Genomic DNA, 26,793 nt, shown 5'->3' on the forward strand with positions numbered 1-26,793 from the left:
CATTTCTCATAGGACATGGTTTCCAGACTCTTCACCATTTTAGTCGCCCTCCTTTGGACACGTTGCAGTTTCTCAACATCCTTTTTGAATTGTGGTGCCCAGAACTGGACACAATATTCCAGGTGGGGCCTGACCAAAGCAGAATAGAGTGTCACTATTACTTCTCTTAATCTAGACACTATACTTTTATTGATGCAGCCTAAAATTGCATTGGCCTTTTTAGTTGCTGCATCACACTGTTGACTCATGTTCAATTTGTTCAACTTTCACATATAGTCTTGTTCAGCCAGGTGTCCCCCATCCTATATCTGTGCATTTAATTTTTCCGTCCTAAGTGCAGTACCTTGCATTTCTCCTTGTTGAATTTCATTTTGTTAGCTTTGGCCCAGCTTTCTAGCCTATACAATTCAGGTTGTTTTGAATTTTGATCCTGTCCTCTGGAGTATTAGCTATTCCTCCTAATTTGGTGTCATCTGCAAATTTGATAAGTAGGCCCCCAATTCTGTCATCCAAGTCATTGATAAAGATGTTGAATAGCACTGGGCCCAGGACAGAGCCCTGTGGGACCCCACTGGTGACTTCTCTCCAGGATGAAAAGGTGTCATTGTTGAGCACCCTTTGGGTTCGGCCGGTCAACCAGTTACAAATCTATGTAACAGTTACCTTGTCTAGCCCACATTTTACAAGCTTGTTTGCAAGAATGTCATGGGAAACCTCGTCAAAGGTCTTGCTGAAATCAAGATATACTATATCCATAGCATTCCCTTCATCTACCAAGCTGGTAATTTTATCAAAGAAAGAGATAAGATTTGTCTGGCATGACTTGTTTCTCTGAAAACCCATGTTGACTTCTTGTGTTTATGGCATTGCCTTCTACATGTTCACAGACTCTTTGTTTAATGATCTGCTCTAGAATCTTTCCTGGTATAGATGTCAGGCTAAGTGGATGATAATTGTTGGGATCCTCTTTCTTCCCCTTTTGGAAGATGGGGACAACGTTTGCCCTCCTCCAGTCTGCTGGGACTTCTCCTGTTCTCCAGGAGTTCTCAAAGATTATTGCCAATGGCTCCGATATTACATTTGCCAGTTCTTTTAATACTCTTGAATGTAGTTCATCTGGTCCTGGCAACTTATATTCATTTAGATTAACAAGGTATTCCTGTACTATCTCTTTGTTTATTCTGTGCTTTCTAAGTTCTGTTTTAGCATCATGATTAATAGTGGTTTGAGGTTTGGACTGGGACTGATGATCAGGGTTTGATTCCCCGCTCACCCATGAAACTCATTGGATGACCTTGGGCAAATCACATACTCTCAGCTTCAGAGGAAGGCAGTGGCAAACCTTTTCTGAAGAAATCTTGCCAAGAAACCCAATGATAGGATCGCCTTAGGGTCGCCATAAGTCAGAAACGACTTAAAGACACACAACAACAATATTTCCTTGGCCTGTTCTGTATTACAGCCTGGTACTTCACAGCATGTCAGCTTGACATGTTTTAAATCACAACTCTCTTCTGTCCAAATATGCATCATTCTACATTTTTTTAAAAAAAATCTACAAATATTTGTATTTATTTTTGCATATAACTTTCCCTATCTGCCTTTTACATGCACTATGCCTTAACATGCACATTCTACTATGTATAATTCTCCAATTTGGGCATATTTATTTACAATTTTCTTTAAAATAGATGTTTGTGCATTTTTCTTTAATTTAACTAATTTTTGTGTGCAATGTTTGACCTGAGAACTGTATTACAAACTTCAGAGAAATGCAGAATTTAAAGGGTACTTTATTCATTTTTCCCCTCAATACATATTACATATCCTCTTGCAAATTGACTTCAAAATGTCTTAATATAAAATAGTATAAGCAAATATATGCAAATAATACATAAAAGCATAAAATAATTAAAACTATGTTTTCTAAAAGCTACGTTCCAGTCTTCTGCATATTCAAGCATTAAGTGAACTGAATTAAGTGAATTGATTAGCTTAAAAAGGCAGAACAAAGAAAATCCTCCAGTATCTCTGGGAAATGCCAAGTGAGTTTTTTCTGAGTATGGTTTTGGAAGATAGAGAAAAATAGTAGACAATAAACATCTGTTGCAGCCACATGGTTTGAGTAGTATCTAACTCCAACCTGATATGTGAGCTAGAGATAGCTAACATATTTCAGAAGTCACACCCTGCCCTTACGATTTGAACATCATTGTATGTTTTCAGAAACTTGGTAATGTTGCTCTTACTGATGTGTTCCAAGGCTCCACAGAACAATTTGGTGCGTTTTCACTCTTTCTTTTTTTCCTCCCTAAAGTTCTAAATCTGTAAAGTTTTCATCTTTTACATGCACTATGTAATGAATGAACTAAGGAAGAAAATGTACATACTTTTATAATAATTTTTTAACAATGTCTATAATCCAACAGTTTCCAGGGAGTATTCTAAAATACTATTATTATATCCTTTAAATACAGTGCAACTCCCATATCCTTGGGATTGGTATCTCCAGTTTCACTTATGTATGTCTGAATAAAAAGTTCTCTCTAGGCATTTTCTTCAGGCAAACGTTGATCATAGAAACATATTGGAGGAACTAGAAATGCCTAGAAAGGTATTCTGTCTAGGAATCTCTAGATCTTCCAGCATGACTGTATCATCAACTTCCTCCAGAAGTCATTCATCTCAGTGGGATTTGTTATTATCCATGGTTTGATGCTTCCATAGTAAGACCAGGAACATACCCCTAGAGATATGGGGGGTGGGGGGAGGGTAGTGTGATTCACTGTTTCTAAAAATGGAAAGAGATCCATATAAATTCTTCTAAGATTCACAAAATATATGATAAAGAAAATAGATACCAGAGCCATAATAAAGAAATTACATTTGGATAGTCTCAAGGATGAAATAATCCAATTTCAGCAATCTAAGACTACACTATACTAGTAGTGCTGCTAGTCAAGTGATGTGATTAGTTATTTACTTCCTTGATAGGTTTTCTATAGTAAGGGAAATGAAAAAAATAAGTTGGGGGGAGGACACACAAGGGTTATAAATAAAAGTTTTGGGAACACACCCACCCCAGGAAAATTCCATCACCAAGGCAAGACGATTGCATAATAAAAGCCTCACCTGGATGCAGTGCTGCTGTAAATGGTATTTGGTTGGAGCCACCAAGGCACATCTCGCCAGATCTCCCATCAAAGGATTAGTAAATGGCCAGGTAGAACCACATGGGATTTCCTTGGAGTGTGCAGAGATATAATCTGCATAGTAATCCTTCCATATAGATTTTATATAGTGATTCTCTTTGAAGAGATTTCAAGACTGATTTTTGATGCTTATCTTTAAAAGTAACTCTACCTTCTTATACAGAGCTATAGGTACCATCTGTACTCTTAGGTCACAGGAATCCCCCAGCTAGCTCTGAGTGTAATACATCGAAGGACTGAATGTTTCTCCCTGAAAAGCTAGTTTTTATGTGTGCTGGGGAGTGAGGATTCTTTGTAACTAGCAACAGCAGCATTCAAACATCTGTCTGTCAGCCTGCAGCCCAGCTTGAAACAGTCTCCTTAAAAGCATAAATCTATCCACTGTGTAAATTAACTCTTCACGCTGGCAGATTCCAACAGAGCCATTTTCCCTTCATAGAAAGGTGGCTGAAAAGGAAGCCACACAGGAAAGTATCCACCAGAAGGCAACTTCCACATGAGTTTTGCAAAGCCGACTCCTGAAACTTCTTATCTTCTACCACTCCTACAAAAATCAATTTGTATACTGGTATAATGTTTATATACAATGAGTTTAAGCTGGGGAAGGCTGGGCCACTTAAATTTAAATTTATCCCTGCAATAAATGTACACCAACACTTGGTCAACCAAGCTCCCAGCTTCTCAGCCATGGTTCTGGTGTGCAATTGTTGTGTCCTATAATTTAAAAAAAAAACCACAGTTATTTATAACCAGGCCTATAATCAATAATTCCATAATTATACTGGCTACTTAAGTGCAGAAACTGACCATGGGTCTCCAGTTTAGTTTCCTGAGAGACTTAACTGCCTTTTAAAAAAAGTTTCTAATTCTCATGACTGTGGAAACAGGTGTAAAAGTGAAATTAGAATGATTGAATCTCAGACGTGGAAATTTGGTGCTCAGCATCTAGGCATTCTGCACACTGCATCTCCTCCCCAGTAAGTAGTAGGAGGAGAATACTGTGCAAAATTAACACATTTGACAAATGTTTTTATTTTGCATGTAAAGGCCACACAACTAAAATATATGGGCATTCAACATCTTGACTCTAGCTGTTTATAAAGAGCTTTAGGCTAAAAAAAATCTCTAACCTTGGGTGACTAGAATTTGTAGTCTAGGAAGATAAATTTTCCAATCGTTCATTACATCTGCAGTTGAATTACAGAAGGGACAATGGAGTCAACTTCCTTACCATTTGTGTTTCCTAACTAACTGTGTGGATATGATCTGTTTAAATATTTGAAGGGATGTCATACTAAGGATGGAGCAAGCTTGTTTTTTGCTGCTCCAGAGAATAGGACCGAGAGCAGTGGATTCAAATGACAGTAAAAGAGATTCCTCCTTAGAAAGAACTTCCTGAGTAAGAACTGTTCAACAGTGGAAAATGCTGCCTTGAAGAATGGTGGAGGAGTCTCTTTCTTTGTTAAACAGAGGCTGGATGGCCATCTGTTGGGGGTGCTTTGATTGTGTGTTCCTGCATGGCAGGATGTCTCTTGAGGTCTCTTCCAACTATTTGATTCTATTACTATGTTGGGAGGTTGATGACTTCAGCTTGTGAATCTGAGAGCATCCCTACTTTTTCACTTGTAACAAGTAGTGTTTTACATGCAACCTCCATCCCCAGACTGGGATGGATCACTTCAAGTTACCTCTTGATTTTACTGATTACTGAAACTGGCATAGAGTAGACAAAGAAGGTTATTTACTAAGGAAGTGTGCTGTTTTAGTGCAGTGCCCACAGCAGCAGTCTTACCCCCTTGTGACTAACTGTGCCAATGGCACCTCTATATTAGGAGAATTTATGGCCTTTCATGTGAAATGGGACTCTTGGCACATTACCATTTTTACTGCTGGGACTGTTGCCCATTACTTTTGCCCACTCCATGCCATCATAAACCTCGCTAGAATCACAATACGTCCCTTTATGTCTCCCAGGAGCTGTTTTCCCAGCAATGGTGGATAGGCCACCTCCTGTAGTTTCAGAGGTCTGTCCGCTAAATTTGCCATACCTGTTGTTATCAGTGGCGCAGGAGAAAACAGTACAAGGGCTATCAAGTTATCCACAGACACGCGGGCTGATCTAGGATACAGGAGGCCATTTTTGCATGTAGTGAGAAGAGGTGGCAGGCCATGTGTTTCCCAGAAACAGGTGGGGCGAGGAAGCAAGACAGAAAGTAAAGGAGCAGGAGAGGGAAAGATACTCCTTTACACACATCTCCTTTTGTGAGCAGAACAATTCAGTCTCCTGGCCCTTCCTCTCTCCCACTGCTTCTAATACTGCCAGGAGAGAAAGGGCAACTTTATTGTCCAATTGTCTTGCCTCCTAAGAACATAATAAGAGTCATGCTGAATCACACTAAAGGCATATCTAGTCATGCGTTCTGTTAATACATTGACCCACCAGTTGCAATTGGAAAGCCCAGGAGCAGGCCATGAGCACCACTGCACTTAACAACATGCATTCTCTGGCAACCTAAATACAGAGGCATACTGCTTCTGATACTGGGGTCTGGATGTTGTTGTTGTTGTCTTCCATTTGTAACTCTCCTGGGTTTTCTCACAGCTGCATCTTTTTTCTTTCTACAAAGAAATCCATTAAAGACAGAAAAAGAAAGTAGCTGTGCAATATCTTTTGATTAGTACCACCAGGAGGCATCCATCTGGAAGCACATGAAGTGCACCTGAACAGGGCAACGTCCTTGTGTCTCTGGCAAATGGCTGCCAGTGCTTTTGTTCCCCCAACAGGAGAAGGAAAGAAGGGAGGTAACAACCAAGTGACCAGTCAGTGCCTGCAGCACAACAGCATTCAGCAGGCTGCTGTGCTTCTGATGCATGTTCAAAAGAGAGCTCAAAGTGCTTTCACTGTGCAGTGAGCCTCTTTTTGATGTGCGTCTGTCTTTGCCCTTAGAGAGCTACTCAGTTCCCCTGCAATGCTTCTCAAAGCTTCAATGAGGCTTTGGTGAAATTTCAATAAGGGACATAGAAATGACAGGCTAGGTTGCTTCCTTGTAAATAGATTTGCACTTCATCAACTTTGTCCTCACCAGTTTGGTGCTTGTAGGGATGAGCTGGCTTTAAAACACAAGAGACCATAACACAGAAAAGCCTGCTGGTTGGATGATTCTGGTAGCTGTATTCCAGAAAGTTGATTTTTTTCAAAGTCTGCAAGATGTTGTATAGTACCTAGGTCACAACGTATAGTTAATTTGTGGAAGTTGCTGCCATAGTAAGTGAAGGCATCTAGCTTACATAGTTTTTTGAACAAATTAATGGAGAAATGGTAGCTGCTAGTCCTGATGAATAAATCAGCCCTTAGTATCCGCGAGTGTTACGCTCCGGCCCCCCGAGGGTGAAAAAAATCACAGGACCTCAAGTTTTCAGTGGTGCATATGTGCACACTGCTGCTCCACTGTTGCCAGCTGCACATGTGGCTGTTAGGGGCAATGGGGCTTGCCATCTGCAGATGCTTAAATCCGCAGATGGCAAGCCCACGGTTGGGGAAGGCAGGCTCTATATGCATTCTGCAAGTTCAGAAGCAGTAACTAAATACCAGTATTAAAAAAATGGAGCTGTTATCTCCATGTCCTCCAGAGTCATCTGGTTGATTTATGAACAGAAATAGAAAGAATATTAAAAAAATGTTTTCAGGCTTGGTTTTCTTGAGTGTTGAGAAACCCAAACAAAGAATTCTGGTCTGATGAAAATATTTGAAATGTGGGACTTTCTTGCTGTTGTTAATTGTGATCTAATAGGCGTCACCTTATGGCAACCATGTGAATGAAAGCTTTCCAAAACATTCTGTCTTGCAACCTCAAGACCATAGATTCCTTGACTAGATCATCCACCTATAATGTGGTCTTCCCCTTTTCCTACTGCCTCCTCTTTTACCTGGCATTGTTATCTTTTGTAATGAGTTGTCTTTGTCTTATTCTGTGCAAAATTCAAGAATTGATGGTTTTTGCTCAGGAAACAGCATTTTCAGAGCAGTTTCCTATGTAGAAAATGGTGTTTTCTGCAAGTAAACCAAAACCCATGGACAAATTTACCATAGCATGTCCCAGTCTGTCAACAGTCTTTGAACGCTGCATTTTTGAATCACTCCTTCCTTCCTTCCTTCCTTCCTTCCTTCCAGAATGAAATTAGTGAAGAATTGCATCCCCATGATTAGAAACAATATCAATAGCAAGTAGATTTTTATACTGCTTATCAGTGAACTAGAACTCCCAAAGCTGTTTACAGTGTTTAAGCCAACTGTCTTCAACAAGCTGAGTACTCATTTAACCGACCTACAAAAGGATGGAAGGCTAAGTGGACCTTGGAGCCCTGCCTGGGATTGAACTCACAACCTTGTGGCTGCAGTACTGATATTTAACCACTGCACCATCAGGTCTTTTTGCAAACAAAACAAAAATAAAATTCTGTACAGAAACAAAATTCTGTATTGCTAAATAGGTATGGGAAAACCTGCCAATCTGATTTTTCTTCTCCAGTTGTTTTTTTTTTAATGTCTAGTACTTTCCATCTCAAATAATGGTAAACTTTGCAAACTGTCAATTCTTTTAGTTAAAAGCAAATTGAAACAAATGTATATATATTTGTTCCATCCAGATTTGATAGGTACAGCAAAAGATCATATTGCTTCTAGGTGCCAGAAATTAGTTTATATCAGGTAGCAACCCTGTTTGATGTTAACAAGGTTGAATATGATAGGATTCAAACCCAGACTTTTATGAAACTAGGACCTGGATTCCAAATTTGTTAGTTTCAGTTTGTATTTGTACACACTCCAATTGTTTTTAAATTTAAAAGTCTTCCCATTAAAGTTGTACCCATTGCAAGTATGAAAAAAGGCAAATTTTGGCAAGTACTTATAAAAAATGATCTGAAATTAAAATCTAAGCTACACTTATTTTTAAATGCAGATGTTTAAAAGCAACCTTAAGCAAATTAGAAAGGCACTGTAGCCAAATGACAGGATGTTTTAACAGCCAAAACCGACTAAGGAAGAGTAGAAAGGAGACCCAAGGTAATTGTGAGTGCTGACAGCATACTTGAACAAATTGCCAACAGGTATATGTGTGTAAGTGTCTGTAATCTTCATCACCAGGTGGCTTTCAGAACAAATTGGATGATAGCTTGACTACTAAATTAATTTAGCTGGACTCTTTCTATGAAGCAGAAGCTCATTATGAATAAGGGCTGTTGACCAATTAAAGAGTCCCAACTTGATTAGAAATCTGCCTTTTAAATAGATAAGTCATTTTAACTGATTACATTTATATAAATCTGCATCAAGCCAAAACCTCAGTATAGGATACTGTTTTTGAAATATTATAGGAAGCATTAAATGTAGCATTGATTTAAACAACAACAATTCCAGTTTTAGGAAGAGGAGCACATCTTTAATCTTCTCTTTCTGAATCCATGTTATAGTGATACACAAAAACCAAATAGCCATGATGTTAATGCAAAGCCCCAATGATTGAAATTAACCATATCCTATCAATTAATTAAATAAAGTGTTCATTGATAAATCTACCAATTAAAGTGATTAGATCTTGCATCTTTATTCTGATCTCCAAATCCAAGGTCAGAGATTAGGATAGAATCGTAGAGTTGGAAGAGACTTCAAGGGCCATCCAGTCCAACCCCCTGCCATGCAAGAAATCTAAATCAAAGCATCCCCGACAGATGGCCATCCAGCCTCTGCTTAAAGACCTCCAAGGAGGGAGACTCCACTACATTCCGAGGGAGTTTGTTCCACTGTTGAACAGCCCTTACTGTCAGGAAGTTCCTCCTAATGTTGAAGTGGAATCTTCTTTCCTGCAGTTACCTCTGGGGTTTCCGTGTGTGTGTGTGTGTGTAGTTTTTACATAATTTTTTTTAAGAGAGGTGTTCTGCTCCTGGACTTTATGACACTTTAAGTAATTTTACAATCATGTAAATAAGGGTGCTTCCAAACAGACCACTCTTGATAGTACCAGTCAAAAGAAACTATGCAGCCATTCCATCATGCTCTCTCAAAAAAAGTGTTAAGAAAAAAAGATAGGGGGGGGGGAAACAGAGGAAAATCACAGAAGGGTCGAGTTGCCAGACTGAAAACTGGAGGGGGTCACTATACTTTGTAGAGTGCAAGTGACACCTGCTGTAATTCCTGCACAACCATTAAAGGTACAGGAACACTCTCATGTTTTCACTCTATCAATCACAGCTGTAACAGAGCTTGGGGGAAAATGTAGTTTTTAGCCTACAACTCACAGAAGCCATCCTGGTAATTGATAGTGCTGCCTGGACCTTCTGGGAGATTCTGGAATTTTTAGGCTAAAAGTATTATACCACCGCCCCAAAGTTTAATTGCAAATACAATAGAGTGAAATCTGGACCTCTCTCAAATTATGTGAATGAAATGTGACGATAAAAGCATCATCTTGAACTGTTCTATTTTAAAAAAGAAAAGGAAAAAAAGTATTGTAAACTGAGGGTACTGAAACAGTGCACTAACTGTAATGCTATGAATTAAGAAAATATTGGCTTTTTAAAAGCCCTGCATTGCCAAATATTGTAAGGTAGACCTGGGCTGGGTCTAGCTTGCAAAGAAGATGCAGAGCACAAACTGGACACAGCCTGTTATTCAGAACTCAGATTTAATTTGGGAAAGCTCTTTCACCAGCAGCCTGATCTGTAGTGGAAGCTAGGGGCTTCCATGTTAGTGGTGTAATGACTCCATTCTTTATTTTAGTGCAAAATGTAAAGGAACTATCCAAGGTGCCGAGCCTCTTTTGAGGTTGATTCAGCGCCTGGGATAATGTCTTTAAAATTCAAACTAAAATCCAGCGTGGATTCACCACTCCACATGGAAACCACAAGCTGGCATCTATCCTATAGAGCAAGAGCCCTAAATCCAATTCAATCAAGCCAAACGTAGTCCCAACTGGAGCAGATTACTGAATCGATGGAACATACATACCATATATACTTGTGTACAAGTCAACCTCATGTATACATTGAGGGAAGGTTTCAGGGTAAAAATAATGGCTTTTGATATGACCCACAGATAAGTCAAGGGTAAAACCTGGAGGACTATAACAAAGGATGGAAAGAGGAAAACACTACTTCTGTCCCTCCTTCTCCTTCTCTGGACCAACAAACACAACTTTCCTGGGGCTGGAAAAGAGGTTTTAACATCAGATTGGGGAGGAAAGGAAGTGGAGTTAAATGAGGTGTTTTGGTTTTTTTATGTGAAGAGAAGGGTTTCAAACTGGACTGGGAAGGGAAAGAAGTGAAGCTTAAAAGGGGTGTTTTGTTATGGGAAGAGAAGCCTTTCAAATCGGATTGGGAAGGAAAAGAAGTGGAGCTGAAACTGTTGTTTCTTTCACGGGCAGAGTAGCCTTTCAAATCGGACTGAGAAGGGAAAGAAGTGAAGCTAAAAGGAGTGTTTCTTTGATGGGAAGAGAAGCCTTTCAAAGCGTATTGCGGAGGGAAAGAAATGGAGCTAAAAGGGGTGTTTCTTTGATGAGAAGAGAAGCCTTTCAAAACGGATTGCGAAAGGAAAGAAGGGGAGCCAAATGGAGTATTTCTTTGATGGGAATTTCAAGTTGGATTGGGAAATTTTCTCTCTCACACCCACACACAAACACACACAACTCCTGCCTCGAGGCAGAAAGAGTGGGACATCACAAGGGTGCTGGTTTCAGGGCCTTTCTAACCAGTATTAGTGTATTGACCCATATATAAGTCGACCCAGGATTTTAGGGTCAATTTTGGGGCATAAATTTCTCAGCTTATAGTTGAGTATATACGGTAAGTATTTACATACAGTACCAAATTCTCACAGCTTCATCAGGCCTGTTCTATTTGAGGTGGACAATGGATTTAGGTCTTAGATAAACACAGAAAAGTGACTGGGAAATTATGACATGTTCACAGTCTGTGCTCATTGCCACTTATTGATAGAAAATGTCCATTCCTATCTGTTACCATTTTTCTCCCTTTCTTTTTCAGACTCGAAGCTCCCGGCACTCACAGGGTTCTCAGCCTGGCCTGGCCGATCAAGCCAAACTTTCCTTTGCTTCAGCTGAATCTCTGGAAACCATGTCTGAAGCCGAGTTACCCATAGGGTTCAACAGGATGAACCGCTTCCGGCAAAGCTTGCCTTTGTCCCGTTCTACCAGCCAAACAAAGCTTCGATCACCAGGTAAATTCCTCTGAGAGATAGTTTTCAAGCAGGGCTGGCCCTGGCATTAGAGACAGCTACCTGAGGCAATAGATTCTGGAAAATAGTAATTGCAAACTCTCCTCTGCCCTTCCTTACCTCATCCTTAGGTGTTGCCCTACCTTGGAAGTACCATATTATCACACATTGTCCTCTTTGCCCTGTATGCTTCCCTTCATGTAGGGGTGAAAGTGCAGCCTTGTTGTCAGTGTTGAAGTAACATTCAGCTGGCAATTTAGTTGGCTTCCATGCATGGAATTAGGAGTGGATACCATTCTACCCTTTGTCTCAGGTGGTACCCTTTGCCTCAGGACACCATCCTGCCCTTTGCCTTGAGTAGGCCAGTTCAGATCTCAAGCATTCCTTCTTAGCAATGGCTGTATCTGCACTGCAGAAATAATGCAGTTTGACACCACTTTAACTGCCATGGCTCAATGGCCTGTTACAGACAGCCAAAATAAAGCTGCTTCGAGTCACAGTGGAGGTATGGTGTTTCAATGATGCATGCGTCCTAAGAGTCCAGAAGTCGCACCTAAGCCACGCTCCAGCCCTAAGGACTGGAACGTGGCTTTGGTATGGCTTCTGGACTCTTAGGACACATGCATCATTGAAACACCATACGTCCACTGTGACTCGAAGCAGCTTTATTTTGGCTGTGTGTAACAGGCCAATGCTATGAAATTCTAGGATTGGTAGTTTTCTGAGGTATGTAGAGACGTCCGGTGCCACAACAAACTACAAATCCCAGGTTTCCATAGCATTGAGCCATGGCAATTAAAGCAGTGCCAAACTGTATTATTTCTGCAGTGCAGATGCATCAAAAAATATCCTTGATTGCAAAGAGGAGATATCCTTGTAGTGAAAATTGACCTTTATGTTACCCTTGTTGAATCTCTTTTGCAGTGCTCTCAGTGAGGCTATGCAGTTGATTCCACTTTGCTCTAAGCACCTCTTGTGTTGCACCTGCCCTCTGGCACGCAGTCTTCCTAGCCCAGTCAGCATATGTTCTTGGGATCTGAAGTACCTAATTTCCAGTACTTGGGAAAGTTATTTTCTTGGTATTACTCCCAGATTCTGAGAGAGCTGTTATCTGGAAAAAGAACTTTTCTAAGCTCTATAACCAATTGCATATATTAATTGACTTATTTATTTTTGCCTTATATTAATAATTGTAATTTTTATTAAAGAGGGTAACTCAAGGTGGTTGAGGGAATACATTTGTGTGTTTCCCCCCTAAAATAAATCTACCATCATGGTAGAATTCAAATAATACAGTATTCCCTTTTCAACTAATAGCAGCAGTAAGATCAGAATGTCAAATTTACTCTTCTAGCTATTCCCATGTACCTAACAAAATTAAAATATCCTTAATTGTCCAAAACCTAAGGAGAGATAGGTATACATAGAGTTCCTTTGGGTATAAATCTCAGAAGCTTGGCACAGACTAGGCTCTGTTACAAGTTGGCACTAAAATATCCTCCAGATAAACTGAACATAAGACCTCAGTGAATGTGGCATTCAGTAAGTGTGACATTCACATTCAAGGGCAGATATTTTTGTCTGTTATCCTGATTCATTGACTCTGTATTTTAGCTCTGCTAAACCCAAATAAGACTCTTGCATTACTCAAAAGGTTGCATTTCTAAAATTCTAAGCATGAGTTGAGTTAGTCAGTGTTTTGCATCTCTTGACCTGTTTCCTTTCTGCACTCCTGCAATCCTCCATGTCCCTAGGCATCCTCTTTCTGCAGTTTGGAGATGAGACGAGACGGGTTCACATCACTCATGAAATCAGCAGCATGGATACTCTGCATGCCCTCATCGTCCACATGTTTCCCCAGAAGTTGACAATGGGTATGCTCAAATCTCCCAACACTGCCATCCTGATTAAGGATGAATCCCGCAATGTCTTCTATGAGCTGGAGGATGTCAGGTGAGAAGTATACTTTAAGAAAGGCACATATTCCTTTGTGGAAGCATGACAGTTACGGTCACAGAACTTTGAACCTCATTTACTTATTTAAAGGGTTGCATTAGATGTTACTTTTTATTTTCCCCTCCATCCCTTTTGCAGTTTTATTAGTCTTTATTCATTACTTTAAGAGTAAAGTGATACTAACATTTTTTTTAAAGATGTACACTAAAAGACAAAATAATGTCTTACTTTTTTTGGAAAAAATAGTATTCTTACAAATATACATTAAAAGATAGAGAAATGCCCCAAATTCCACAAAAATGGCCTCTCCCCTTCCCCCACCCACCCTTGCCAATACAGAAAAAAGATGGGGACATCTTGTTATACCGGGGAAAAATATTTCTGCCACCATTTGTTGCATTATTTTGGAAAAAGTGATGCTGTTATGTCCATCCTTGATCCCAAGGTAATTCTTTTCAGGTAACGTTGCTGATTTTAATGGGTTAAGTCCACATTCTGCATTACTGAGTAGAATCTGGACTTTCTACCCACCACAACAGAATGATGTAGTCCATCTCTATCCAACTCTCTTCTCCATTTAGGAGTTAAAGCATCCCCAACAGATGACTGTCAGGCCTCTGCTAGGAAGACCCAACCACCCATCTTGGTCATTGGTTCCATTAGCAATCAGCTCTAACCACAAATAAATTTCTCCTTGTCTGTGCAACTATAATTTAAGACCACAAGATCAAATCCTGCTCTTGGAGGCATCAAAAGAGAAGTCTTTGCTCTTGTCTAGATGTAGTATTTGAAAATTTCTATTCCTCTCCACCCCCAGTCATCACTTTTGCAGGCTAAACATGCCAAGTTCCTTTCATAATTTGTCTCACAGGACTCCCTATCCCCCTCCATTTCCATGATCATTTCTACTGCCCTTTTCTGAGTCAGTTGCACAATTTGCTTGTCTCCTTATTACAGTATAGCATCCAGAGATGGACACAGAACCCAGAGAAAGTCTGATTAGTGCAGAATGAAATGACATTTTTTCATTTCGTTATGGGAAACTTGTAGTAGATTGGGTGTGAGGATGGGAAAACATCATATGTCTTTAAAAAAGATCTTTCAGTATAACATTCATTAAAAAAAATACACTCTGTCCAGACACCTGTTGTTTGTTAGATTGAGTACTGGTATTCTGTTCCTCCCTTACGAAATTGTTGAGAATATTAAGCTTTTGCTGAATTAGACCATCTGGCCCAGTAGTCTGTTTCTAATATTGTGTGTGTGTGTGTGTGCGTGCATGCATGCCCAGATGCATTCATGTACCTTCAAGTCACCTGTCGACTTATGGAGACCTCATGAATTTCACAGTTTTTCTTAGACAAGGAATATTCAGAGGTGGCTTTGCCAGTTCCTTCCTCTGAAATACAGCCTACAACACCTGTTGTTCTTTAGCGGTCTCCCAGCCAGGGCTGACCCTGCTTAGCTTCCAAGATCAGATGGGATGTGGCACTTTTAGGCCTTGTCTCTAACAGTAGCATTCCCTCACTCCTATTACACTCCTGGTAAGCTGTTCACTGGCTCTGAACCTGTATTTAGCTATTATAGGTAACAAGCAATCATAAAACTTCCCTCCATGAATGGTTTTGATGCCTCTTTTAAAGCAGTGACCAGTATCATGTCCTGTGGCAGAAATTTCATCCATTAATTATGTAGTGTGTGAAGCTCTTCCTTTGGTCTGTCCACAGTGTCCTGGCAATCAGTTTAATTTGGGCTGCTAGTGGTGACTTTTAATATTATAAAGGGAGATAAATGTACCTCCAGCTTCTCTCTCTTTCCCCACACTGAGCATAATTGTGAGAGACTTCTGTCAACTTGCTCCTTTGTCATCCCTGGTTTATCATTACCTCTTTTATAAACCTCTAGTGTATCCCATACTAAGCAATTTTAATAAATCAGAAAGCAAGCACAGATCTGCCTTTAGGAGAATCTGTATTTGTAGTCATACAGAATTCTTCTGATGTGAGGCTTGGGGATTCAACCTCAAAGTTTTAGCAGGTTTTAAATATCTCTGTAATTCATAGGAAAAGTGCTGAACCCAAGCACAAAATCCATATGCAGGAGCCCATAAGTGAAAGTGTGTGGACAAGTGTGTGTGTGTGTGTGTGTGTGTGTGTGTGTGTGTGTGTATCACCCAGTTTTTGCAGTAAATATGCAAATTCTCTATGTTTTAAGGGGCCGGGTGGGAGGTGCAGATCAACACCTGCCTGAAGGATTCTTGCCGCTGGCAAATATTGCCTCTGTGCATCTGCCAGTGTACATGCTTGTCTTGTCTCATTGTTTTACCTGTTTTTTTGCAGGGATATCCAGGATAGAAGCATTATCAAAATCTACCGGAAAGAGCCCCTTTATGCCTCCTTCCCTGGATCCCATATCACCAATGGTGACTTGCGGGTAAGAGCAGTAAGTTGTACAAGAGCTGCTAAGCTGTTGTTATCTTCTTCAGCTGTCTACATGCCGTAGACCAGGAGATTGGGCAGATTACTAAATTCAGTTCAAATAATTCCTATGTCATTGAGGACAAACCAGATGAGGAGCATCTAGAAAGCCCTCGTTCCCTATGCTCCAGATATTTTGATCTACAAGCCTCTTTTCCAACCAGCTTGATAATTGACTGTGGTTGATGGGAGTTGTAGGCTCATGAATGTGGAAGGCACCACATTGTGAAAGGATGTGTCCACCAGTACATTTCGGCAGCCATGCAGCAACATGTTGGTTTGTTTTTAATACTGACTGCATAGGTTCATTCTTTTTCAATTACTAGTGCTCCCTAGACTAATAGAAGTAGGGAGAATTTCTCCCTTTCCCTCGTGACATGAGGGCTATTGATTTTAAGCTAGGAGTTTCTTTTGACTGGCAAACTTCCAGGAGGTGAGAATAATTCCTTAGAGTCTATTCTAAGTTCCATTCTTTTTTTCCTTTAGTAGGATTGAAAAACTCTAGATCAAAATGCATTCAAAGGCAACCCTAGTTTTACTGATTCTGTGAAGTGCTTAAATCCCCCTAGGATTTGAATGTTTGCGAAATGTTGAATCATCCTTATTTTTTCTGAAGATCCTATACTTCCAATAGCTATAGAGAAAGGAGATGCCCATAAGAGCAGGATTTTTAACAGAGGATTTGCATATCTGTAGGTTTTAATTTTTTAAAAATCACATCTTTTGGTTACACAAAATTAATGCAACTCTTTAGATGGACATCTATATACAGTGGACCCTTGTTATATGCTGGGGTTTGGTTCCAAGATCCCTGTGTATAACAAAATCCATGTATGCTCAAGTCCCATTAAATATAATGACATAGCAAAATGGTGTCCTTTATAAAAAAATGGAAAATCAAGGTTTGATATTATATATATATATATATATATATATATATATATATATTTAACATTTTCAAATCCATGTATTAAAAAATCCGTGTATAAGAAGGGCTGACTGTACAAAGCATGGGATGCTCTTCTTAAAAGTAATTAGTTACAGTTGTGTAATGTTATGATAGCTTAAAATGCCTCCCAAAGGTGTTCAGTTACCCTTACAGTATAGTTTTTTGAAAGTTGCTCCTAATATGATGTTTCTCCAAAACAATGACAGTAGTTATGCTTTAATTAATTTAACAAAAACAACCTCAGTGCTACAAGGTGCTGTAGTGTGGAACAAAACACACACTCTTCCCATGCTTCTTTTTGTTTCCTGTACACTTGTATGCATAAGGCACAGCAGAAGCCTTCAGCTCAGCCATTATTATTTATTTATTTATTCATTTATATAATAGCGCTGTAGATTTGCACAGCGCTGTACATACAAACAATAAAACAGATAAGAGTAAACCTTCCCATGGTGTACAATCTAAGAAATAATAGCATAATACATATAAAGACTACATAATAATACAGGAAAGGGTTCAATAAAACAGGCAACAAATTAAAAACATCAAATAGCAAATAATAGTCACTCAGTGCCTGGGAACGCTTCTCTGAACAGGATGGTCTTCAACTCAGTTTTGAAACTAGTTAAATAACCATATAACATTCTTCCTCCACCAGTAAGTGAGACTGCAACCCTATAAAAATAAAAGTTATTAAACAATATAATTGCAGTGGAAAGAACTGTACTTGTCCCTTGTTAAGTCAGAATCATAATATAATGCAATTATATCTTCACTACTCCCTTGTGATTAGTCATTAGTGTGTATAGCAGGGTGTATGAAGGGAAAGCACACAACCTGTACATACACACACAACCATGAGTGGACTGGACAAAGAAAGGTTGAAAACACTGATTGAGAGGAAAACAGACTGATGGAGACTCTCTCTCTCTCTCTCTCTCTCTCTCTCTCTCTGTGTGTGTGTGTGTGTGTGTGTTGGAAATAATGAAGGGCATGACATTGATCACTGCCAGCAAATGTAGCTGTAGGAACAGCTTTGGTAGTCAGAGCTTTGGCACCAAATAATAAAGATTATAATCAGAACATCATTTAGAGGCAAGATGTTCCAAAAAGAAAGGACAGTGTAAGAGAAAATGATGGGTGGAAGTACTGCTCCCTGTGGAGGAAGCAAAATCCAAGAGAGTAGAATGGCAATCAGCTAGAAGTTTTGGCCTCATCACCTCAAAGACAGCTCTCAGTGTTTTTCCATATACTTCTGTTATTGTTCCAGACCATGAAAGTTCAGATATCTTGAGCTTCCAGGTTTCATTTTTTAAAATCATAATAGTCTTTACAGCTGATAAAAGATAAGTTTGAAAAAGTGTGGACATCTCCTAGGAAAATCCAGAACATCCAGAAGTGGGCCACCTTCACTAGTCAGGAGGCAAAGTTTCAGTGTTCCTTTGCCCATCCTCTCCTGGCTAATAGAACTCCAATTATGAGCCTTAGGAACAACTGTGTGTGTTTTGCACAACATAGGCTTATTTGCAGAGTGTAATGTAGTAATAATGCAGAATTTGAGATATCCGTATAGTAGATTAGTGCTGTCCAAGCATAAATCTAATTCACACAACAGGTGAAAGGGTAAAATGTTTTCAAGATTTATTGCACTTTATTATTGCAAGTAGGAGAGGGCAATATTTAATGTTTTTCAATAAATTAAATTCATAGTATGAAAAAATGCTAGGGAGGAAAAAACATGTCACATCTTCCCTTACATATTAGGGTTTTAGGTGAATATTTGGGGTTTAGGTTGTGGTGGTGGTGGTGGTAGTGCTGATTGGGAAGGATCAGTGTTTTTCACATGCACAGAACAGCCAAATGGGTATAGTTCATCTTGTACATCTCATATTTTCTTTGCATGAGCTAGGCCATGAGAAGAACTGATAGAATAGAACTGGTTTTAATTTGCTTTCATCTTGCTCACCCTTCTCTTTTACTTAATGCCTTTTCACCAATGTCACATGCTTAGTTGGGCAGAGTAGAATCTTAACAGTCTCATCTTCTTTAACTTGTTGCCTCTTCAGAGAGAAATGGTCTACACGTCCAGAGAGTCCTCTCCCACTCGGCGTCTGAACAGCATGTCCCCTGCTTCCCATCTCACCTCTGGTTCCCCCCCACCGGTGCTCCAGTCCTCCTCACCATCCCGTTCCCGCATGTCTTACAGTGGAGGCCGCCCACCCTCCTATGCTGGCAGCCCTGTACACCATAGTGAACGCCTCTCCAACCTGCCTCCAGCCCAGGGTGTCTCGCCAAGCCCAAGTGCTATTTTGGAACGCCGGGATGTCAAACCAGATGAAGACCTGGCTGGGAAGAATATGGTGCTGATGAAGAATGAAGGCCTGTATGCTGACCCTTACAGTATGGTGCATGAAGGACGTTTGAGCATTACATCCACTCAGTCACTGGCTGGGATGGGAGATCCGTTTGCCTATCCTGGGGGTCTCTATAAGCGTGGCTCCGTCCGTTCCCTCAGTACTTATTCAGCTGCTGCCCTGCAGTCAGAACTTGAAGATAGTTTATACAAACCCAATGCACAGATATATAGTGATACCTATGGTCCAGGGATGGGCTTTCGCTTGCCCCCATCATCCCCCCAGAAAATTGCTGATGGCCGCCTAGTAGACGTTCAGCAGAGCCAAAGCCCCCACAGTCCTTATTCAGGGCCTCCAAGCCGGTCTTCACCAGTTCGCCAGACTTTCCGCAAAGATTCTTGCTCCTCGGTCTTCATGGAAAGCCCTGTCAACAAGCCACGGAATCCTAGCTCTTCGGGACCTCCTGAGCTCTTCCCTGGTCCTGGAGAACGTCCCCTTTCTGGATTCAGTTCACCTGTGCCTGCTAAGGATACAGAAACAAGGTAAGATGATGAAGAGGTTTCCTTTTCTGATGGCTATAGCTAATAATGGTCTTATGTAAAACACTGTTCAGCATCCCAGTCAGTGTTCCCATATAATTGAGCTTGATACCCACATATAGAGCCTGCTGTTTTGAGCAGGATTTGGTACTGTGCAAAATAGGAGGTTTGGAGTCTAGAGGGGACATTTCTACTCTCCGGTACTTGAAACCTCAAGTGAGGTTTTGACAAGTTAATTCATGCCAATTACATTGAATTCAACAGTCACAGGCTATTTAACCTCCTTATCGGCTTTGTTCTGTACTCTTTTTTATGTGGTCTCCAAAACTATTTGTCTGCTTACAGTATGCAGTCTATAAGCCTTGGGCCAAGATAGGCAATCTTTTGTTCCCCAAATTGTAATTCCTGTTATCCCTGATTGTTGGCCATTCTGGCTGAGGTTTATGGGAGTTGTAGTCTAAAGCATCTGAAAGGCTTGAGATTACTCATCTCTTTCCTATGCTCTATGAAACTTCATTTTCCAACTTTTGGGGCCTTTGCTCAATGAGACTTGCTTCTAAGAAAACATTTTAGAACCATCTTCATCATGGGGAATTGCACTGCTGGATAGTACAACAGTATATTACATGCTTCATGGAGCTCCATTTTAATTCTACTCCCAGCTGATTGCAGAAAAATGATACCTTCGCAGCACCTAAGGGCTGAGAAAAGAACTGCTTTCACCCCAAGCAGTTTGAACGGTTATATGCATTCTGTATCCTATAGCACCATTTCCCTTCTCACTATTGAGAGAACGTGTGGGTGGCCTTCTTCTCTTCTTTTTAGGGAGCTGGCAAAAGGTGTATTCAGGCAAATCACCAAAAAAAAAATTGTACTTTATCTCTTGCTAATCTCCTGTGTCTACATCTCCACAGCCAGAATAGTTCCTGAGCTGTCAGCTGAGATGTCAGGGGGAAAGATAGGAACAGAGCTCATTAGGATAACAAAAAGATAGAAAGGAAGAAATGATTAGAAACAGCAAGAGAGAGAGAACGGGGGAGTGAAAGGCATGCAGGAGAGGTCAAAGGAATGACAAGCATGGTCCTGTCAGAAGTTAATGTACTGGAAAGTGCGTAATTTCTCCTCAGTGCAAAACCTTCAAGGAAGGTTGACTGAGGAGCACCTTTGGGATGAACATTTTCAAGAGAGAGTAGCCAAACAAACAAACAAACCCATATTTTGGAGTTGATTCAGAGTTTTGTCTTACCCTTTTCCAAGGTGCTTTATCCTCCCTGTTTTCAAGTCCTTTGGCCCCAGAAGGGAATGATTTGACACATCGCTTCAGCCAAAGGGCATTGACCTTGACAGGCTTGTCATGGCTAGCCCTGTTATTAGGTAGAGTGAAGCAACCACTTTTGGAAGCAGATGATGGAGAGCAGCAGTGAGAGCAACCCCGACATTCCTCATGTGGCCATTCCCTTTTGCTGAAGGACAGAATGCCCTGTGCATCACAGCCTGTCCTATATCCCCTAAGACAGGGTGCCCTCAGTGCAAATAGAAGACATTTTCCTGTTCTTAAGGTTGAGGTAAGAGTGAGCTGCCAGTCCAAGTTGTCTTTCTATGTGGAGTGTGTTTGTCAGGGAATGCAGTTCTGGGTACCACAATTCAAAAAGCATGTTGACTAGCTGGAGCATGTCCAGACGAGAGTGACCAAAATGATGAAGGGTCTGGAAATCATATCTTATGAGAAGAGACTTCAGGAGCTGGGTATGTTTAGCTTGGAGAAGAGACTGTTAAGAGGTGATATGATCGCCCTGTTATAAGTATTTCAGGGGTGTCATATTGAGATTATAGCAAGCTTGTTTACTGCTGCTCCAGAAAAGAAAACCAGGAACAATGGATGCAAGCTACAGGAAAAAAGATTCCCCCTAAACTTCCTGATAGTAAGAGCTGCTTGACCATGGAACACACTCCCTTGGAGTGTAGTGGAGTCTCCTTCTTTGGAGGTCTTTAAACAGAGGTTGGATGGCCATCTGTCAGGGGTGTTTGATTGTGAGTTCCTGCATTGGACAGCCCTTGTGGTCTCTTCCAACTCTAGGATTCTATGATTCTATGTTATCCTTTGACTTAGAAAGCAAAATATATTGTGCCAACTATAACCAACAGAATGATTATGGTGTTTGATTCCCTTCTAGAATTCTTCCACCTCCCCCACTATCTAAACTGGTGGCTTCTTTTCCCTTCCCTTCCATAGTCTGCAATAGACTATGACAGGTTAATGCCCAGACTATAGGGCTGGACAGACCGCCCCTAAGAGGTGGCTCTGTGCTGCCCCTGGAAGCACTGGGTTGGAGATGTGGCAACTGCACGCCACACCCCTAACCCGGCAAGTCCGCAACACAACACAAAAAGAAACCACAGAAAGGGCACAATAGCCGCCACTGCAGCTTTTCCACAGCTCTTTAGTGCAGTGCATCTACATGCTGTGCCAAAGAAGCAGTATGACACCACCCACCATGCGGTGGGGTGCACGGCGTGACACCAGCATGATGCTGGCATGGGGGCAAGTGGCATGCAGTCGCCACACTGTCACTCTGTCCTCATGTCAATATTTCTTGCCGGTCTGTTTAGGGTCTCTGATTTGCAGGAGACTATGCAAAATCACTGCTTCTGATCTCTATCCTTCAAATTATGACATAATACTGGCATGTATCAATCAGCAGTGCCCATACATGCCTTTACCATCTCCAGGTAAGCAGTGTATGAAGTGGAGTAGGGGTTACAAAATCCCTCATGCAATAATGTCATCTGTATCACAATTTCTTCATTTTTATTTTATTTTGATTTTTATTTGTTTTTTGCAACTACATCTTACCAGGGAGACATAGCCAGGCCAGGGGATGGGGACCTAATAATGCATTTGTAATGCCTACAGATTACCTTATATGGGTTCACTTTGGGCTTGGGCATACACTGTTTGGTTATCAAAATTGAGAGGGAAGTGACACATTGAAAGACATTCTTGGTGGCTGTCCAAACGTTCTGAAAGTTCATTTTGATGGAGGCATGTTTGAGACCACGTTTCCTTATCATGGAAATAAGCTTATGGATCATGTACATGATTATGAATGGCTATCTTGTGAGGAGGCAAACTTTGTTTAAACTTTGCTTTCCCAAACTGTCCTTTTTTTTCAACTTGATGGCTGCTCTTTATTCGGTTGCTTTCATGCCTTGCTGTGCGGGCTTTCCAGAATCATCTGGTTATTTGACTGCAGAAAAACAGGATACTGGATTACATGCCCTTTTGGTCTGATTTGACTGGGCTCTTCTTGCATTCTTACATTTCCTCTAATCACAGGGAGACTATTTTGGTCTATTGCTCTTTGGTTTTCATTGTATTGAGAAGATGCTACTCTTCCAGAGGGCTCTGAGAAGCATGATAAACTGACTTTCCTCAGATACTGGGTTTTGTTTTTGTTGTTTTTAAAGCAAACATATTAATTGTTCTGCTAGGTTTTCTGGGAAATTATATTGTTTCTTTAAAACTTTTTTTAAAAAGCTTTATGTGGTGATTTTAGTATTTAGGCTTTTTCACATTATTGCAAATTGCCTGGGATGCCCTAAATAAGACAGAGGAGCGCAATGTAATGTTTGCACAGGTTGAGTCTACCTTATCTGAAATGCTTGAATATCAGAGTTTTGAATATCAGATTTTTTAATTTGGGGGGATTTTGAAATTCCTATATTTGCATATGCCTACATAATAGGAGATGAGACTCAAGTCTAAATGAAAAATTCATTTATGTTTAATATCTACCTTATACCCATAGCCTGATGGTAATTTCATACAATATTTTAAATATTTTTTTATGCGTGAAACAAATTTTGTGTACATTGAATCATCAGAAATCAAAGGTCACTGTCTTGGCCGTCCAGGGGAAAATGTATTGGGTTTTGGAGTATTTTGGATTTCAGAATTCCAGATAAGGGAGATTCAACCTGTAAATGAAACCAAAATAAATAAATTATAATGTTCACTCCTTACTTAGAGATACAGAAGAATTTTCTTTGGCCCACATCTTTAAGCAGACTGATCTACAGTGCACTTTTCAGACTAAATAAGTGGATTGCAACATAGTTTATGCAAAGTTCTTTGATGTTTTCACATAAAAATTACATACAACATATATTAATTGTGACAATTGCATGCAAAAATGCATATACTGTATACTATGGCAAACTGTGTACAAAAAAGTGTGAGTTAAGGAAAGATGCACACAAAGTATTTACCATATATACTCAACTATACGTTGATCTCATGTATTAGTTGAGGGCAGGTTTGGGGGCCAAAATTATGGATTTTGATATGATCCATGGATAAGTCGAGGGTAAAACTTAGGGGCATGTAACAAAGGATGTAAAGGATGATGCAAAGGAAAATAATGCCAAGAACTTAGAAAATTCCAGCAGACATTAACTGTTTGTGCTGATCCTAAAGGCTGGATAGAATAGATGCTTCTTTTTTGTGATCCCAAGGTGGACTAAGCTCTCGCCTTTTACCACTCTATTCAGAAAAAGAGTTAAAGTATAGTAGGTACATTGACCTGTAGATAAGTCAAACCAGTTTTGGAAGGGGGGTGTCAATTTTTTTGACTAAAATTTCTAGACTTATAGATGAGTATATACAATATGTTAACAAAGGTTATTTATGGAGCTGTGTGTGCCCATGTTCTTCCTCTCTCCCCCTCCATGCAGACTGATATGGAAAAAATTGTGGAAATGACTTATGATTGAATACATGTAAATATGAGATGTACCAAATATAGACTGATTGATCAATCCCTGTCATTCCTGCTGCCATGCTATTAATCAGAGGAAAGGGAAAGAATCATCTATTCTACTCTGCTCATGAGTCACTTGGTCCTCTTTCCTCCTCCCCACCCTCTGTCTTTAAGGGACCGCATGGAGGCCATGGAGAAGCAGATTGCCAGCCTCACAGGCTTGGTACAGAGTGCATTGATGAGAAGTTCTGACTCAGAAAACCCTAGGTAAGAGATTGGAGAGAATGGTGCTACATGTTCTTGCTGTTTTTCCCTAGGTACTGGCAGATTAGAGGTTTCTTTAGAGGGTGTGAAATAGAGTTTTGGTATCAAACTACAGATCCCTTTCCAGCAAAAAGTTTCACCAGACCTGCAGGTATTTTTGTACTAAGCTAAGCAGAGGATGGGATCCAGAATGGAATAAGGTTAAAACTGGGCCAAGAAGCTTAGAGTTCAAATCCCCAATCAACCAATGAGGCTTATTAGATAGTGTGTTGTGATTCAAAAGAGTACAGCACCTTTAATAGATGAGTTTTTCAAAAAAGGATTTTGGCCAGAGCAGTTTGCAACACTACAACTGCCAAACTTCCCTTTAAAAGAGAACTATTAAAGAAGCTGGCTTCTTTTGAATTATGGCATGGGACTAAGTCTCTGGAAGACTAAGATTTGTCTCCTAACTTGACCATGGAACCAAGTTGGGTGAGTCACATTATTTCCACCACAGAGGAAGACAATAGAAAATCACCTCTGAACAAATCTTGCCAAGAAAAACCCATGATAAATTCACCTTAGGGTTTCCATAAACCAGAAATGACTTGAAGGCACATGACAACAATGCATTTACGACAAGAGAGAGGATTCACTGTAGGGGCTTGTGAGTGTAGGACTAAGACCAGATCAGAAGTGAAATTCCTACAGAGACACAGAAATCCACTGGGTGATCTTGGGCAAGTCACAGTCTCTCAACCTCAGAGCAAGGCAATGGCAAACCCAATCTGAACAAACCTTGTTGAGAAAACCCTATGATAGGTTCTCCATAAGTGGGAAATGAAGACACAGAATGACAAGAATTTGTAACACCTGCCAAAATGTCCTAGACAAATGCAAGACTCCTGCCTTCTTATATCACCAGGTGACTTTCACATCTATCACTCTCAGACTAACATATCAAATGTTTGGGGGGAGGCAGTTGTCAGGAATAGTGGAATAGCCCACACCCATATACACCACCTTGAACTTAGTGGAAGAAGATGCCAAGGGAACAATAATATAATTGTACTGCTGTCATACTCTTCACATAAGCATTGTTGCCTGAAGTAGAAGATTAAGCATTCTCCATTAAGAAAAAATAGCTTTGAACACTTTATGTCACTCTTGGGGATGTACATTTTGGTGCCATTTTTACACATGAGAATCAATTTTGTCAAAAACATTTATTTTTAGAGGTAGAGTTAATAAGAATTTTTTACATTTCAGGACTTGTGAAAATTTTGCTGGAGGAAATAAATTATATCTCGTGTTAAATTTTCACAAAAAGTATTTTTTGACAAATATATTTATCCATAAAATACAATGCTTTGGGGACAAACAAAATATTCACAGAAAATTCCTCCAGGTGTGAAAATCATCTAAAATGCACTAATCAGAACATTTTAAGATACATTTCCTTAGTGAGAGCAAGGCAAAATATTCTTTACATCCCTAGTCTGTCTATGCTTTATACATGTGGCACTCCTTACTGATAATAGCCCCCAGCAAAATGTAAAAACCATCCCAGAAGGGCCTTTTAATTGCATCAGTCATCTGTGAAATTGTACCCCAATTTTCCAGCCACTTCCGCAAAGAGCCTTCATTCCTCCCTGGCAGATCATACGCACAGAAAATCTGAAGACACCCATCTTGCTGACTATAGTGTTTGGGGTGCAAAAAAGGATTCAGATTCCAATTTTAAATCATGTAAAAAAAATCCCCATTTCTATTGTATAACACTTCCTTTGCTCACTCATACTATTTTTTCTGGTGTAAATGCCCAGATTCCAGTATGGTCACTTTTGGAGAAAACTAATAATTTACTTGAATTATAAGTTCTTGGTTCTCTATGTGTTTCACTTATTTTGTTGAGTACTAGTGCAAAAAGCAATTTTATCAACAGACTTTTCTGCTAAGTTGGTGAATTTTTCTTATCAGACAGTTCTGTCAAGCACATACACAACATTCATGCTCTTACAGAGTCATCCTATCATGGTTTTCTTGTCTTCCATCATGCAAAAGTGGAGA

General features: G+C 40.1%; 1 protein-coding gene across 12 annotated transcripts in view; it reads left to right on the forward strand.

The window, feature by feature from the left end:
* The window catches only part of SRCIN1 (SRC kinase signaling inhibitor 1), a 323,749-nt gene that overhangs the window by 245,861 nt on the left and 51,095 nt on the right, over window positions 1-26,793 (forward strand). For all 12 annotated transcript variants that reach the window (XM_042474119.1, XM_042474121.1, XM_042474118.1 and 9 more), the window contains 5 exons: window positions 11,253-11,445; window positions 13,197-13,395; window positions 15,738-15,831; window positions 18,891-19,720; window positions 24,652-24,744. In XM_042474119.1, coding sequence (XP_042330053.1) covers window positions 11,253-11,445; window positions 13,197-13,395; window positions 15,738-15,831; window positions 18,891-19,720; window positions 24,652-24,744 — 1,409 coding nt within the window. The remainder of the gene's footprint in view (window positions 1-11,252; window positions 11,446-13,196; window positions 13,396-15,737; window positions 15,832-18,890; window positions 19,721-24,651; window positions 24,745-26,793) is intronic.

This window comes from Sceloporus undulatus, chromosome 6 (genome assembly GCF_019175285.1).
Source record: "Sceloporus undulatus isolate JIND9_A2432 ecotype Alabama chromosome 6, SceUnd_v1.1, whole genome shotgun sequence".
NCBI classification, from domain to species: Eukaryota; Metazoa; Chordata; class Lepidosauria; order Squamata; family Phrynosomatidae; genus Sceloporus; species Sceloporus undulatus.